Below are 15,304 nucleotides of genomic sequence, written 5' to 3'. Positions count from 1 at the left end.
GGGAGCCCTCGGGCACTGCTGGTGGGGATGTTCCTGATGCTACTCCAGCCCTTGGATAACTAGTTAGGTGGGTTCCCAATGCCCCCAGGATCCTGGACAACTAGTTAGGTGAGTTCCTGATGTCCCTCAGGCTCCTGGACAACTAGTTAGGTGGGTTGCTGACGTTGCTCCAGCTCCTGGACAACTAGTTAAGTGGGTTCCCAATGCCCCCAGGCTTCTGGACAACTAGTTAGGTGAGTTCCTGATGTCCCTCAGGCTCCTGAACAACTAGTTAGGTGGGTTGCTGACGTTGCTCCAGCTCCTGGACAACTAGTTAAGTGGGTTCCCAATGCCCCCAGGCTTCTGGACAACTAGTTAGGTGAGTTCCTGATGTCCCTCAGGCTCCTGGACAACTAGTTAGGTGGGTTGCTGATGTTGCTCCAGCTCCTGGACAACTAGTTAAGTGGGTTCCTGATGCCCTCAGGCTCCTGGACAACTAGTTAGGTGGGTTGCTGATGTTGCTCCAGCTCCTGGACAACTAGGTAGGTGGGTTCCCAATGCCCCCAAGCTTCTGGACAACTAGTTAGGTGGGTTCTTGATGTCCCTCAGGCACCTGGACAACTAGTTAAGTGGGTTTCTGATGTCCCTCAGGCACCTGGACAACTAGTTAGGTGGGTTCCTGATGTCCCTCAGGCACCTGGACAACTAGTTAGGTGGGTTCTTGATGTCCCTCAGGCTCCTGGACAACTAGTTAGGTGGGTTCTTGATGTCCCTCAGGTACCTGGACAACTAGTTAGGTGGGTTCGCTCTCTCTGGGATGGTCTCCACTGAGCACGGGCGGAGCAGCCCTCTGGGCGGTGGGAGCAGAGGACGCGCCCACGTGGCTCCCAGAGCCGCTCTCCCTCGAAGGCCTGTGGGCGACTCTGACCGCCTGTTAGCAGCAGCGATGAGACTGGATGGGTTGCACCCACCACTGAATTGCACACCGAGAGCTCTCAGCCCTACAGGTGCTCCCTCTGCCCCGCTCCCCCCAGAAGCCGAGACTGCGCCTGGGAGAGTGGCCTTCCCGGCATCCACCCCTCCCCCAGGAGGCACTGCCCTCCTTCCATCTACAGACCTAGTGCCCACCCCCTCCCCTCGTTCCGCCTCCTGGAAGCAGCTGGGAGCTCACTGGGAGGCGCAGCCCCCCACCCGATGCTGTGACACGCTCACAAACAACTCCATTTATATTGTGCGGATGCAAAGGACAACATGCTGCAGGTGATAGGAGAGCGGCGTCCAGGCGGCTGATGGGAGTGATTGACTGCTTTCCTCTTGTGTGCTGCAGGGGTTGCTGTTTTCTTTATCTTTATTGCATGAAACAGTCACTTCAGACGTAAAAAATCACAGATACAAGCGTCCTGCCCTCACATATGCCCATTGCTCATTTGCAATAATTACCAATCGTAGCTATTCTTTTCTTTCTTTTTAGGTATATCGTATACAGACGTCCCTCCCAACCCAGCTGGTTTGGAAGCAAATATCAGAACATCAATCCACAAGCCCATCAATGCGTCAGCACGCATCTCGGAAAAAGCAGGATGCTTTCCAACAGAAATGAGCCTAATGCCATTGTCACGTGTAAACACACTCCCAGTAAACCCTTCCCACCATCACGCTCAGGTCGGGATGCAGCTTCCTCACTATCGCACTCTAACCAATAACCTCCTGATCCCTGTAGGAGGCACATGGGGCGCAGACGGCTTCCCTGGTGGGCAGGCCTCTGCGTGCCCCCTGAAGCTGTAGCTCCCCCCACGCCTGCCCGCTCCCCCCGCGCCCAGGGCTTCCTGAGTGGCATGAGCTCCGGGCCTGCAGAGACCTCCCTGGCCGCTGGCTGATGGCACCCCGTGGAGACATTCCTGCTGCTCTCCGCCCTGTGACCGTCCGCATGGGCTGCTCTGTGCTTCTCTCAGGAGGCCCGGAGGAGGGCCCGCCTCCCCTGTGACTGGCGGAGCCCCTGCCCGCTCTCCAGGCCCGTGACTCCATTAGGGGCTGGATGACGGTCATATTTCTTTTTCTCCCAACCAGGCCAGACGTTATCCCAACTAGACTCACTTATGTAAAACGTCACATTGGATTAATAACTCAAGGTCCTTGGGCAGAACGCTTTAATTTCCTATTACTCTCAGAGTTCTAATCCCACGTGGCGTGATATTCACATCGACCTCCCCAGGAGGCTGAGCTTTCGTTCCCGTGGTAACCAGGTGGTGGATGATCACAGGGAGAGCGAGGGGAGGCCGGGCAAGGTGAGAAGGGCCACCTGGGCAGCTTCACAGGGAGCTGCAAGGTCACTCTCCCCAGGGAACCAGGCCCTCCCCTGGGGCCACTGGGGGAGGGGCCCACCAAAGGGGGGATGGAGCACTAATTCACACAAAGCACTCAGACCCCCGTGGGCACCCACTCCACCTTGACCTTCTATCGGATGGGAACGGGGCGGTAGTTGCTTCACTGGAAATTGCATTTCCTTTACCTCCTGTGAAGGAATTTGCCGACTTTATCACAGACAGCTGCTTTCTGAAGGGATAATGACCTATCTCCCTCTCTCTCTAGCGATAAGCCGATCAGCAGTAATGACCCGTCCGTGCATCCTGCCAGGGGAGACGGGCCTGCCTCTCCTCCGGGGACAAAGACATGAGCGCGGCACCGACCCAGTTTTCCCGTCCTCCTAGAGAATTTCAGTTCTTAATCTCCAGGACTCTTTTAGGAACAGGCGCTGGGATTGAGTTGGAATTAAATTAAAGGGCGATGCTAACATAAATTCTTACCCGCCTCTTGGCTGCCTCCTGCACGCCTCCTACTGGGGATCAAGCCCACAACCCATTGGCTTTGCCAAACTCCCCGTACAGACCTTCCCCCCTTTGCCGTGCTCTGTGGCTGGTCTCTCCTGACCAAGTCCCTCATGTGGGGCAGCACCTTCCCTCCACGTCAACTCAAACCGCATCCCGGGGCTCCTCTCGGGGGCTAAGCTTCTCCCGCCGCCCTGGCTGCCCGCTACCCCTTGGCCTGGCCCAGGGAGATGGAGTGCTGCTGCCCAGGCCCAGGCCTCCACCTTCCAAGCTTAGGCCGTGCTGTGAAGGTCAGGGTTCTCTGCCAGTACTCCTGGGAGCTCCTGCGTCTGCACAAGTCATTGGAAATCCAAGAAGAAAAGAAAGCATAGCTGCCAGGGTCGTCTTAAAGCTACAGGAGCACCCACGTGGTGCTGTTCACCTTGTCTACCTTTGCAAAGTGAGGGTGTCCTTCAACTCTGGCTTGTGTTCCACCTCTCCAGGGGGTGCCCGTCCTGGGAGATTCTCATCAGAAACAACTTAACCACCTGCAGGAGGTTGCAGAGCCCTAGCCTGTGGCTCAGTGGTTAGAGCGCCAGCCCGTGGACTGAAGGGTCCCAAGTTCGATTCCCAGTCAAGGGCATGCGCCTTGGTTGCAGGAACATCATTGATGGGCTGCCTCCTGCACGCCCCTGACTGTAGACGGAGCGTGCAACCTGGGCATGTGCCCTGACCAGGGGTCAAACCGGTGACCTCTTGGTTCCTGGGTGGACGGTCAACCACTGAGCCACACTGGCCGGGTAAGACATGCTGTGTTGCTCTCCCGTGTGACAGGATGGCCACCTCACGCCAACCAGCACACCCATCCATGCGGCTCCCTCTCCTTCTTTGTGCTACGACCAGGGGAGATCTAACTTAGCCAGCTGCCAGTGAGCAGCACAGGATTGGAAACGCGGTCACAGGCTGTGCGTTGCGTCTGCGCTCCCTCCTCTCATCACTGAAGTCCCTGCCCTTTATCAGGGAGTCTGTGCTCTCCACCTCCCAGTGCCTGGCAACCGGCCTCCACTCTCCATTCCTATGAGTGTGACTTGTCTTTTATTTTAAGACTAGAGGCCTGGTGCACGAAAATCCATGCACTCGGGGGCGGGGGGGGGCGGGTCCCTCAGCCCAGGCCCCTTGGGGGATGTACAACTGACGGCTTAGGAGCGGGCCTAAGCTGGCAGTCAGACATACCTCTGGCAGCCCAGGAGCCCTTTGGAAGGCGGGGAGCAGGCCTAAGCCGTTAGTGGGACATCCTTAGCGCTACCGCAGAGGCAGGAGAGGCTCCCGCTGCTGCACTGGGCAGCCATGAGCCAGCTTCTGGCTGAGCGGTGCTCCCCCTGTGGACATGCAGTGACCACCAGGGGGCAGCTCCTGCATTGAGTGTCTGCCCCTGGTGGTGAGTGTGCATCATAGCGACTGGTCATTCCCAGTCATTCTGCCCTTAGGGTCCATTTGCATATTTCCCTTTTATTATATAGGATTCTGCCTGTCACTGATGGTGATGGTGGCAGCCTCTCCTGTCTGCCTGGGTCCTGGCCACCTGCAGAGGCTCAGCTCGGTGTGTCCCCAGCAATCTGGGGGTCCTCCCTGCAGTGGCCCAGAGCCTGGGAAGCTGGTGCCTCCCCAGCTGTCCTTGCCAGTGACCTTCAGGGGAGGTCCCTCTCAACAGGGAGCCCCGCCTCCTGGGGGTGGGGTCTGTTCCATGCAGGGCTCCCCAGAGGGACAGGAAAAGGCCTCTTGCTCCTGGCAGAGAACTGGAGTTGTGTGGAACCGGGCTACTGCCTGTGTTGTCCCTGAGTGACTGTTTAAGTTACGCTTTTTGGAGGGTTACTTTATTTTATTTCATTTTTTATAGGATTATAAATGTATTAGGTTATCTGGACACCAGGTGGGCTGAGCCCCCAAATGGTGCCAGCAACCAGGGATGAGGAGTCAGAGGTTTTACAGGACTCCAGGCAGGCTTTTTCTGGGTGGGGAACCCTCTGGGCAGGCAACTGGAGGGTGACTTTAAGTTAGCAAGGAATAAACTTCTTGTTCATCGTTGTTACAACATGATTTCGTTTCTAGGGGAACAAAGGACATGACATTGAAACAGGAATTTTGGGGAACATAGGCAGGTTTAGGGAATTTTTAAAATTGGGGTCCATGGAAAAACACAGGGCTACAGAAGGGGAGAAGGTACATCTCCATAAGACAAGCAAGCTAGGTGCAGCTGCATTTCCATAAGACAAGGGAACTGGGAGTAGCCAAAAAGGTCTATATTTACAAATAAAGAAGGAGGAAGAAAGCCCAGGAGGAACAGGAGGACAATGAGGGAGGAGGGCCTCAGGAGTCACTATAGTAACCAATTCGAAAGGGAATGTTGACCAATCAGAGGGGATGTCAGGGCACAGGGACTGCAGCCTTTATAAACCTTGGAAACAGGAAGTCGGTGGGACCCTTTCCCCCTCCCCACGTGGGAGTCTGTACTTGTTCTTCAACAAATCTCCACCTTTGCTCTACTACCCTCTGTCCGTGGAGTCATTCTTCGATTCCGGCGGACAAAGAATCTGGGTTCCAGTCCACAAATTCCGTTCCAATATCGATCCTTCAACTAGCAAACCTGACATTTTCCTGGATGGCCCCTGAGTTTTATTTTACGTATTTTGTTTTTCCTTCGCAATGCCTGCCTGGTAAATGCTGGCCACGCTGCACGGAGAACCTGGCCGCTTCTTGACGACCTGTTGCTGAGAAAACTACATGAACCTGAGGAGTCACATGCTTCCCGCCTAGCAGTCATCAGATTAAAACCCGCTAATGAAATAAGACCCAGAGAGTAATCATCCGAGTGCAAACTTCATTTCACAAGGAACGGCTCTGAGAACAGAGCTGCCCAGGCAAAGAAAATTGCTAGTCATATGAGATTTGGAAAAGGAACATTAAAAAGACACTGAACGGTGCAAGATGTATTAATAAGTATTAAGTTATGATCCACACACATCAAGATGATATCTGTAGATGGCATAGCCAGTTCAGATCAAAGGGTGTGATATTAAAATACTTTCATTTTTTTTAGCAATAAAAATGCAGACATATTGCATTAGGGGCAATTCAGAGAGGTCAGTCACTTGACGAGTCTCAGGAGGTAAAGAATGTTGCCTCCAGTCTTGGGGCAATAATGGCATTTTCTTTAAAAGGTGGAGACAAATTCATGCCAAAGCGCTTTCATCTCCAGAATTCCTGTCATGAAAGTTCTCCTGGACACCCCGGGTGCCATGGAAGGACCCATGAGACACAAAAGAAGTTGTGAAAAAACAGACCCACCTGCAAAACGCTCCTTCATCGGAGGAACAGAAATTCAGCAAAGGTGTGAATGTCACTGAGTTTAAATTTGTGTAATTTTAGTTCGCCCCAGTGGTCGCTTTCCGAAGGCTTTCCAGTAATGCTTTCAATGTTTTCAGTGGAGTGACTACTTCCTACCTAGGTTCTGAGGCTTTTTGCCAATTAGAAAATTGCAATCCAAATGGAATTTTCTAAGAAACAGTCGATCAGAAGGTTTTTACAGATGACTGTGCCGTCCTAATAGAAAGAATCATGAGAATCGCCTCCGAGGGGCCAAGGGGCAGCCGGGACGCTCAGCTGCGTCAGGACCGCCAGACCCCGTCTTTGCAGCTCCGCGGTGAGCTCTGAGCGTGGGTTGTCCGGAACGCGCCCACCATCCTAAGAATGGACGGATTTCCATCTTAAATGTTGATTTTGAATTACCCGAGTGCAACATGCTCCCACCCAGCTTCGAACCCCCCACTTCCTCCTTCCCAAGAGGGCAGTGGCTCCGCAGGGACAGCGTCTCCCCGCTCACTCAGGAAACCCTGCTGGTGGGCAGTGGACAGGGAGGCTGGGGAAGGAAGGAGACCCGGTGCTGGCCCAGGGCGCGAGGCCTCGGGACCTCCTGGGAGCTGACAGCATATCAGTCAGGGTGTCTAAGGCTGGTTCAAGGTCATCTTTTTTTCTTTTTTTCAAATGCTTTTATTTATTATTATTATTTTTTTTTAAATATGTTTTTATTGATTTCAGACAGAGGAAGGGAGAGAGAGAGAGAGATAGAAACATCAATGATGAGAGAGAATCACTGACCGGCTGCCTCCTGCACGCCCCCCACTGGGGATGGAGCCTGCAACCTGGGCATGTGTCCTGATTGGGAATCAAACTGTGACCACCTGACTCATAGGTCGACGTTCAACCACTGAGCCACACCAGCTGGGCCATGGCTCAGTTTGCTCACCCAAGTCTCAAGGCAAACATTTCACTGTCCACTTCCCATGACGTGGCAATGGTCGTACCAGAATCTCAGTGTATAAAATGGGCTGCCCTGACCGGTGTGGCTCAGTGGATAGAGCGTCGACCTGCGGACTCAAGGGTCCCAGGTTCGATTCCGGTCAAGGGCATGTGCCTTGGTTGCAGGCACATTCCCAGTGGGGGGTGTGCAGGAGGCAGCTGATCGATGTTTCTCTCTCATCGATGTTTCTAACTTTCTATCCCTCTCCCTTCCTCTCTGTAAAAAAAAATAATAAATAAAACATATTTTTTTTAAAAATGGGCTACAATTTCTGTGTTTACAGTTCTCAGTAAGTAGACGTATTTCTGCTCAGCAAGGCGATGCACTGTTTGTAGCAGCAGCTCTATGTTAGAACCTGAATTAGGCACTGTAGTCAGAAAATGCAGGCAGGACACTTCCTCTGAATGAAAAGTAAGCAGGGTCTCCTACCCTCCCCGGGGGACAAGCCCTGCCTGGCCTCCCGCTCTCTGAACGGCGGTCGTCCTTGGAAGAACAGAGCGCCCTCGTGGGGGCATTTATCCGTGGCGACGAAGGGCTCATTTCTGCCCCCGCTGCCCCCCCCCGTGAGGCCTCCCCCGCCCAGGCGTTCTCCACCCACCTCTTGTCCCCAACAACCCGGTTCCAGTTCCTTAACCTGTCAGTCACACTTTGGCCAGCACACACTTTTCCATCATCTTCTACAAATGTCAGATCTAATTCCACCTCTTCCAAGCACTCGTGATTTTCCAATTCACCTCCCAGATTGCTCTTTTCAGGGTAAATTTTCTCCTTTTCTCCTCAGCTTCACATCCACCCACGGCCCATTGCTGTCCTCGTCACACTGTCGCCTGCTCTACCGACAGACACCTGTCAAAAACGCTGTGTGCCTGTACCCGCCTCTGTACCTGTCTGTATCCGTCACCACTCTACACTCGCGTCTTCCTCGGCCTACCGCTAAGAGTGAGCGTTCTAACCCTGTGTGGCTATAAATATACATAATTCTTTACCTGAAACCCCACTGTGACCCCAGGATGTCAGGCAAAACTGTAGTTCATAAAACTGCCTGTGAAGTCTACGATGGATGGAGAGAATTCGTAGCTTTTGCTACATTTTCAATGGGGCGTCTGACCCAAATATGTTGAGAGCCACTAATTCCATTATGAGCTCCTGAAGGCTGCGACAGTGGTGATTAATCATTGGTCTACAGCCCAGGCTAACAGTATGCCGGCTGTATCTGATTTGCATATTCTTAATGCAAGGTGTCCCCCAAATGTATACACACTTTAACAGCTGATAGCTCAATTTTGAAACTGAAATGCATTTTAATAAACACTGTGGCCCAGCCAGTGTTGCTCAGTGGTTGAGTTGTCGACCTATGAACCAGGAGATCAGGGTTCGATTCCTGGTCAGGGCACACGCCCTGGTTGCAGGCTCGATCCCCAGTAGGGGGTGTGCAGGAGGCAGCCAGTCAATGATTCTCTCTCATCATGGATGTTTCTCTCTCTCCCTCTCCCTTCGTCTCTGAAATCAGTAAAAACATTTTTTTAAAAAATAAGCACTGCCTTTATAATTATTCAAAGTGTGTAACACATCTGGGGACACCCGTATATGTATTATTGCTATTGGTTGGGTGACTCGCTACAGGAGGCAACGCCTCGCTGTTCAGGGTGGTGACCGAGGGAACAAGCACCATGGCCTGTGCCTTGTCAAGCTGACCAGCTGCCTCAGGGCGCGATGGAGCTGGGATGGAGCTTGATGTCCTGTGCGGGGGACGCCTGGGTGGAGCGATCTCCGCAGAAGCAGGAGACCGCCCCCCGCCTCCCCCCCCCCCCGCCGCCACCGTGATCTCACCTTCCCTGAGTAATTGCTGACAACGTGGGCCGACAGCCTCCAGGACTGTGCGGAGCCCAGGGTGACATTTGCACGCGCCCCGCGCTGCCACCAGGGTGCATGCCAGCATCTTGCAAACTAACTGGTCTGCAGACCCAAGGGCTCTGCCAGTCACAGAGACGAGCTGAGGAGTGAGAGCACTGAGCGCTCGCCACCTGAGAGCCAGAGCCCTGGTCTCAGCACGCAAACGGAAGTGCAGGACAACACTTCACAGGGATGATGCCCTCCGAGCCCGTGTGTTCCTCAAGCCCCAGAGCGCAGCAGCGCCGCCCGGCCACAACTCACTCTATTTCACTTCTGCCTTTACTGACCACGCGGTGGGCTCAGGATTCGCCAGCGTGAGCCTCACTCACGCAACGTGGAAAGAAAGGTTTTAGCGCAAGTGGTTTATGTGCAATGGCGAAGACGTGTCAGCTCTTAACATTTTAAATGAAACTTTAAAAATAAACCACTACATGAAAGCACTTTGAATTAAAAGCCTGGAACGAACTCAGAAGTTCATTTGCTCCCCGAGGCGGCCTCCGGGCGAGGCGTTGAGCCATTGATGCACCAGCTCTAATGAATGAAATTGCACACTCCGCCTCAGACCCCGGTTCCAGCATCAGCAAGAAACTACCCAATGTCTAGTCAACAAAGTGCTCCTGAAATACAGGTGGGTTCTCTGTCCTGCCTTGGTGCACACCACACGGCTATTCAGGGTGAAGTCTCACCTCACGGTGTCTGACTACCCTGAGAGGCACACCCACATCACACCTGCTTCACCCTCTCCCACAAGGACAAGTGGGGATGGTCTAAGGAACCCCCGTTACACGGCGAGCCTGAGGTCGCACTGTGCAGAAGGCGAGGATTTGGGGCCAAAGGTGTTTCGTCCAATGGGAGCCTAGAGCCGTGTAAATCTGAGCAGCCACAGCCTGCAGGCAGCTCATCCTCGGACCCGTGACCCCGCTCAGCCCCTCGGCGCAGGGTGCCCTCCACCTCGGGGATGGGCAGCCAGGGTTCGGCAGCACCGTGACAGGTCCGGTGGCCCAGGAGGGGCCATAGAACCGGTGTCAGAGAGAAGGACCACGGGGGACACACACGTTATATCCCAACTGGAATTCACCTGAAAAGACGAAGCTGCTGATTTTCCAAAACACATTTTAACAGCCCGGACTCTTCATCGTCTAGAAAGGCCATCGTGCTGAGTGGACGGGGAATCAATGGTCGTTAGAACCATCGCCTGGAAGGAGTGCTAATTATTTGCGTCGACGCGAAATGTAAGTCCGTGGCCAGGCTCTGCCCTGGTTTATGAGACAGCGTAAAATGGGGATTTATGACACATGCTTCCGAAGTGATTTATCGGCCACAGGAATCAATGGCCTTTCAATCTGTGAAAACTGTTTTTTTTATAAACACCCGGGAAACGTATGTAAAACCAGAGCTCAGAGCATAGAAGGCTCCTTCACAGGGAAGAGGCGTCCACCGTCCAGGATTGATTCACCTTCAGAAATCCATCTTGTAGTCGTCCAACACGTCGAGATGACAGATGGTGCTAACAAGGTGATTATTTAATGATAATTAATGATGGAGGCAACATAGAAAGAATGCGCTCAATTTTACGCTGATTTAAAAAAAAATAATGCATCCTACATGAATCACTCAGCCCACGCGCTCAGCACATGCACAGATACTGCAGATACATCCAGGGTCCCTGCACCTGCCGCCTCGCTTGCTCCCAATGTACTTAGAAAGGGGATCTATTTGAGGAGCAGCACCTGTCAATCAACCTTACCGCTGCTTTTGCCGTAACGTGATTGGACGGGAGAGATAAAAACCAAAGAAGAAAGTGTGAGATTCGGAGAATAAAGAATGTAGAGATAAAAACTGAAAATCTCAAGGAAAAGAAGGATATCTGTATGGTGGTGGCTGTTTGTTTGACCGAGAAGAGCACGAGTTGCAAAGACCACATTCCTTGCTTTTGAAGTGATAACGTTCTCCGCAGCCACTGGGGTCTTGGACCGAGAGTGACTTCTGGTGGAGAGATACTGCCCTCGGCGGGTTCGCAGCGCGGGGACCACGGAGGGTTTCGGAGAAATCCAGCCCATTCACGATCGTGTTTTCTCCAAGGAACCCCGATGGAATGGTTATAGCCTCGAGAATGACCACGGATGTGAAGTGGGACCCCGATGTTGCAAATGCACCGTGAGCAGAGAAATGCGTGTTTTCTGCAGAAGGTTCCCTCCTCCCACATCACCTGAGATTCAGATTCCAGGGCTGAGCACGGGCATGGACACGGGGCGGCGTTTGGGGAAGGCGGGTGCTTGCTCACTGCTGTGGTCACTGCGTCCCCGTGCCCTCCCAGCTGCTCCTCGGCTGGGCCTTTCTCGTTCGCGACGGTGCAGGTGCCCACAAGGGCGCTTTGTTCCTGGTTTGTTTCCTTGAAATACAGGCACAGAGCCAGCGGGGCTCCCTGGGATGTGTCCGGTGGGAGAGACGAGCGATGTTCTTTCCTTATGGGGAGAAGGACTCCCACTGGCCCTCCCGGGATAAACCCAGGCCCGCGGTGGCCACTGGAGGACAGCGGCTGCAGGGACCTGTCAGCCCCACACCACGTGGCCTTGGAGTTGAACTTCAGAGGAGCTACTGCTCTGTCTCCCGCCTCCGCTGCCCCCGGCCTGTGCTGGGCTCAGCAGGGACCCGCCGGAAGCTTCCATTCATCGGGGTCCTTCTGCCCTCGGAGTCAGGGCGGCCAATGCCCAGCCTTCCTGCCGGAATCTCCACTCTCCAGGGAGGCCCTGAGGCTCTTCTGGTGCATGTTTCCTTCCTCTTTTTTTAAAAAAAATATTTATTGTTGAAGTACCACCAATGCCTCCCTTCCCCTCATTGCTGCCCACACCTGGCCCTCACCCCACCCCAGGCCCTCACCACACTATTGTCTGTGTCCACGGGCAGGCGAATATGCATGTCGATTCCCTGGTTAATTTCTTCTCGCCTCCCGCCCCCCACTTCTGTCGGAGACTCCTCAGTCTGTTCCATGTCCCCACGCCTCTGAGCTGCTGTGCTGGTCAGTTTATCTCGTTGCTAACATCTGGGTTCTTCACACCAGGGGGCAGTACGGAGCCACTCTTCCATGTTCCGTCGGCTGCGCCCTGGTCTTGGGCCTGGAGCCCCTGGGAAACGAGGCCTACGTGCTAATGAAAAACAACAACAAAACGGGGTCCTGAGTCCAACTTCCAAGGCAGGTGCAGAGGTTTCCGGAGCCATCGCCGTGAAGCCAGGTGTAGATTACGTCCTAATCAGCACCTTTTTGTCTCCTTGGACTTGCGTGCAAATGTTTCCGCTCACCACGGTCATTGCATGTGTCCTTGGACACCACCGGTGACACGGTTACGCTCTGGCCACTTCCTGTCGGCCATGTGTCCCTCGCATCCCCCATGTCAGGTCTCCTCGCGTTGGCTGCTCTGTTGCTGGCCTTTCCCGGAATCCCTGTGCAGAGGCCAGAGGCCCGACCTGTCGGAGGGCTGCTCCCCTCAGTTTCCTGCAGGTCGGCGCCAGTCAACCCTTCGGGCCCTGGGAGGAGATGGGGCCACGGCTGGGAAACCAGGGCACAGACTTAGCTTCCTGGTTGCATGGCGGTGGGTGGCGCTCTCCTTACCGATTCATGATTCAGATCCACCCGATGGAGCAGGGCTGCCATCTGCCCGGGGGCCGGCACGACTGGCTGGTGCTCCGCCTTTCACGGAAGCCGCTTACCAATCGTCCGGCCTCCTGACCCACTAGGCTCTGGGGTGGGCGGGTGGCCCATCGTTTTCTCGTTTGGGGGTCCTGGTGCCCTTGGGGCTCATGTCAGAGAACGTGGCCTCAGCTGGACAGACCTTCTCCAGGCCGTGTCTTGGGGCCACTGGGGAACCATCTCACTCTTGAACAGTCATAGTCTTTATTTGCCAATGAAAGTGGAATTGTTTTCAATGGACCTCTTAACAGACTTCATTCTTTTCGAGGCGTCGATGAGGATTATGGGTTGTTAGAAACACACAGGAAATGATACGACACTGTACAGGTACAAACACGAGAAACTGGATACAGAGAGAAAGTCTGAGGATCAACCCTCCCTAGAACACGCTACAGTTTTTGAGGTTCATTTGTATGCAAATCACTGAATCGGGTAACTGATCAGGTAACTGGATTTATGTCCTTTGAATATATTTTAGAGGTAGGAGCCACGTGATGACACACTTACGCGTTTTCATGCGAACTCTGTGCTAGACCAGCCTCAGGGCAGGGGGAAGGCATCCCCGGGCCACTGGGACAGATTTACCCCATTCGGCATAGAGAAATTAAAACGAATACCCATCGGTACTCACTGACTAAAACAGTGACGGCGAACCTATGACACGTGTGTCAGAGGTGACACGCGAACTCATTTTTTTGGTTGATTTCTCTTTGTTAAATGGCATTTAAATATATAAAATAAATATCAAAAATATAAATCCTTGTCTTACTATGGTTGCAAATATCAAAAAATTTCTATATGTGACACGGCACCAGAGCTAAGTTAGGGTTTTCAAAATGCTGACACGCCGAGCTCAAAAGGTTCGCTATCCCTGGACTAAAACTTAGCAATAGTTACGGCAAAACAAGAGAAACGGACAGCACACAACGCGGCAGGAAAGCTTTATAAATAAGTCGCTGGTTGTCATCCACAGAACTTCTCACGCTAACTGTTCATTAAGAGACGGAAGGAATTCCCAAGCTGACATCTCCTGTCCTGTCTTTAGCGGGAGAATCCTACACTCTCAGGGAGGGGAAGGCCCAGCCCATCTTTTGCTGCCTTTCCGTGTTTCCTTACGAGGAAGGTTCTTACCTTGGAACTGGGCGTTGAAGCCTTTGCGCCGGTGGTTGCCGTCGGAGGTGAAGTGCAGGCGCAGCCAGTTCCTGCTGCTGATGACAGGGGAGGGCAGGTTCATGCCTGTGAGCCTGGAAGAGAGGAAGACACCCCGTGTCAACCAACAGGGCAAGCGGCCACGTCACACCCGCGCCACACCCCCTGCCCGGCTGCGCCCTCGCTTCTGGGCTGCGTGTGCAGCCTGGACCCATCGGGGGTCTCATCTCCGCCCAACGCACAGGGGTGTGCCCCGGGGATGAGGGCGCTCAGACACCTGACACTGCGATTCTCCTTTATGAGCGACACACACGCGAGAACACTGTCTTCCATGTCCCACTGTTTCACCAGAACCACAATGTGATGACTCTGAGAGGGAGAACAGACAAGTGACGGAATGGGCCTCCCTGTTTGAACCCTCAGCCAGGGTTTTGCCGGAGGAGACTCTAATAAGCGGTTTCAGTGCTGGATAGACAGCATGCGGTGGGCGCAGCGCCCTCTGCACAACCAGGACTCGGCCCCTCCCGCACGTGCGGACGGGCGTGTCTGAGATGACGAGAACGGGCCAGGAGCTGCGACCTGGAAGAACAGCGTGTCTGGAAAGCAGTAGCTTCAACGGGACGGCCTCTCAAACATCAGGCAGGTCCTTCCCGGTGACGCTGACGAAAGACCAGCCCACTCCCCGGTGCGGGCGAGCTGTCAGCACCAAGGCCAGGGCTTCCTTCCCACTGTGGACCTCTGGGCACTGGGGGTCCCTGCCTCCCGGGAGCCAAAGGCACTGTGTGCCATGTGCTGTGTGCCATGTGCCATGTGCCGTGTGCTATGTGCCATGAGACGTGTGCTGTGTGCATGCTGTGTGCTGTGTTCTGTATGCCGTGTGCCATGTGCCGTGTGCTGTATGTTGTGTGATGTATGCTGTATGCCATGTGCCATATGCTGTGTGCTGTATGCCGTGTGCTGTGTGCTGTGTGCTGTATACATATATATTTCTTTTAGAATCACTGAACACCTTCGTGGAAATGCCTCCTCCCATGGAAGTGTCCGGCCTCCTCTCAGAACCTGCGGTGACGTCACCTCATGTGGAAAAGGCCTCCTGGAAGGTGTGACCAAGTCACAGATCTTGTGATGGAGAGATTGCCCTGTTTATCAGAAGGCCCGATGTAATCAGAACAAACCTCAAAGGTAGGAGGAGGAGGCAGAAGAAGGGAGGTGCGGGGAGCAGAGGGCCTGGCGCCTCCACAGTCCTCGCTGCGCGGCCTTTAGTCTGGGCCCTGGTTTTCTGAAACAGCTTTAGCGGTGAGAGCTGCCACAGGCCACAGTGGAGAACGGACAGGAATCATGAGCATGAGCATGAGCATGACGCAGACCATTTTAGAGAGAAAAGAGGAAATACGGGACCGAGAATCTGGGCCTGTTTGCGCATAAGACACTGAC

General features: G+C 53.8%; 1 protein-coding gene across 1 annotated transcript in view; it reads right to left on the bottom strand.

The window, feature by feature from the left end:
- CSMD1 (CUB and Sushi multiple domains 1) overlaps positions 1-15,304 on the bottom strand; it is a 741,603-nt gene that overhangs the window by 287,093 nt on the left and 439,206 nt on the right. Inside the window, exon 6 of the mRNA XM_070407812.1 lies at positions 13,853-13,965. Coding sequence (XP_070263913.1) covers positions 13,853-13,965 — 113 coding nt within the window. The remainder of the gene's footprint in view (positions 1-13,852; positions 13,966-15,304) is intronic.

The sequence above is a fragment of the Myotis yumanensis genome, unplaced genomic scaffold (assembly GCF_028538775.1).
Source record: "Myotis yumanensis isolate MYYU_CA2020_CCGP unplaced genomic scaffold, mMyoYum1.0.hap1 SCAF_3, whole genome shotgun sequence".
NCBI lineage: Eukaryota > Metazoa > Chordata > Mammalia > Chiroptera > Vespertilionidae > Myotis > Myotis yumanensis.
Note: the sequence above shows the minus strand (reverse complement) of the source record. Positions and strands in the feature narration are given on the sequence as shown.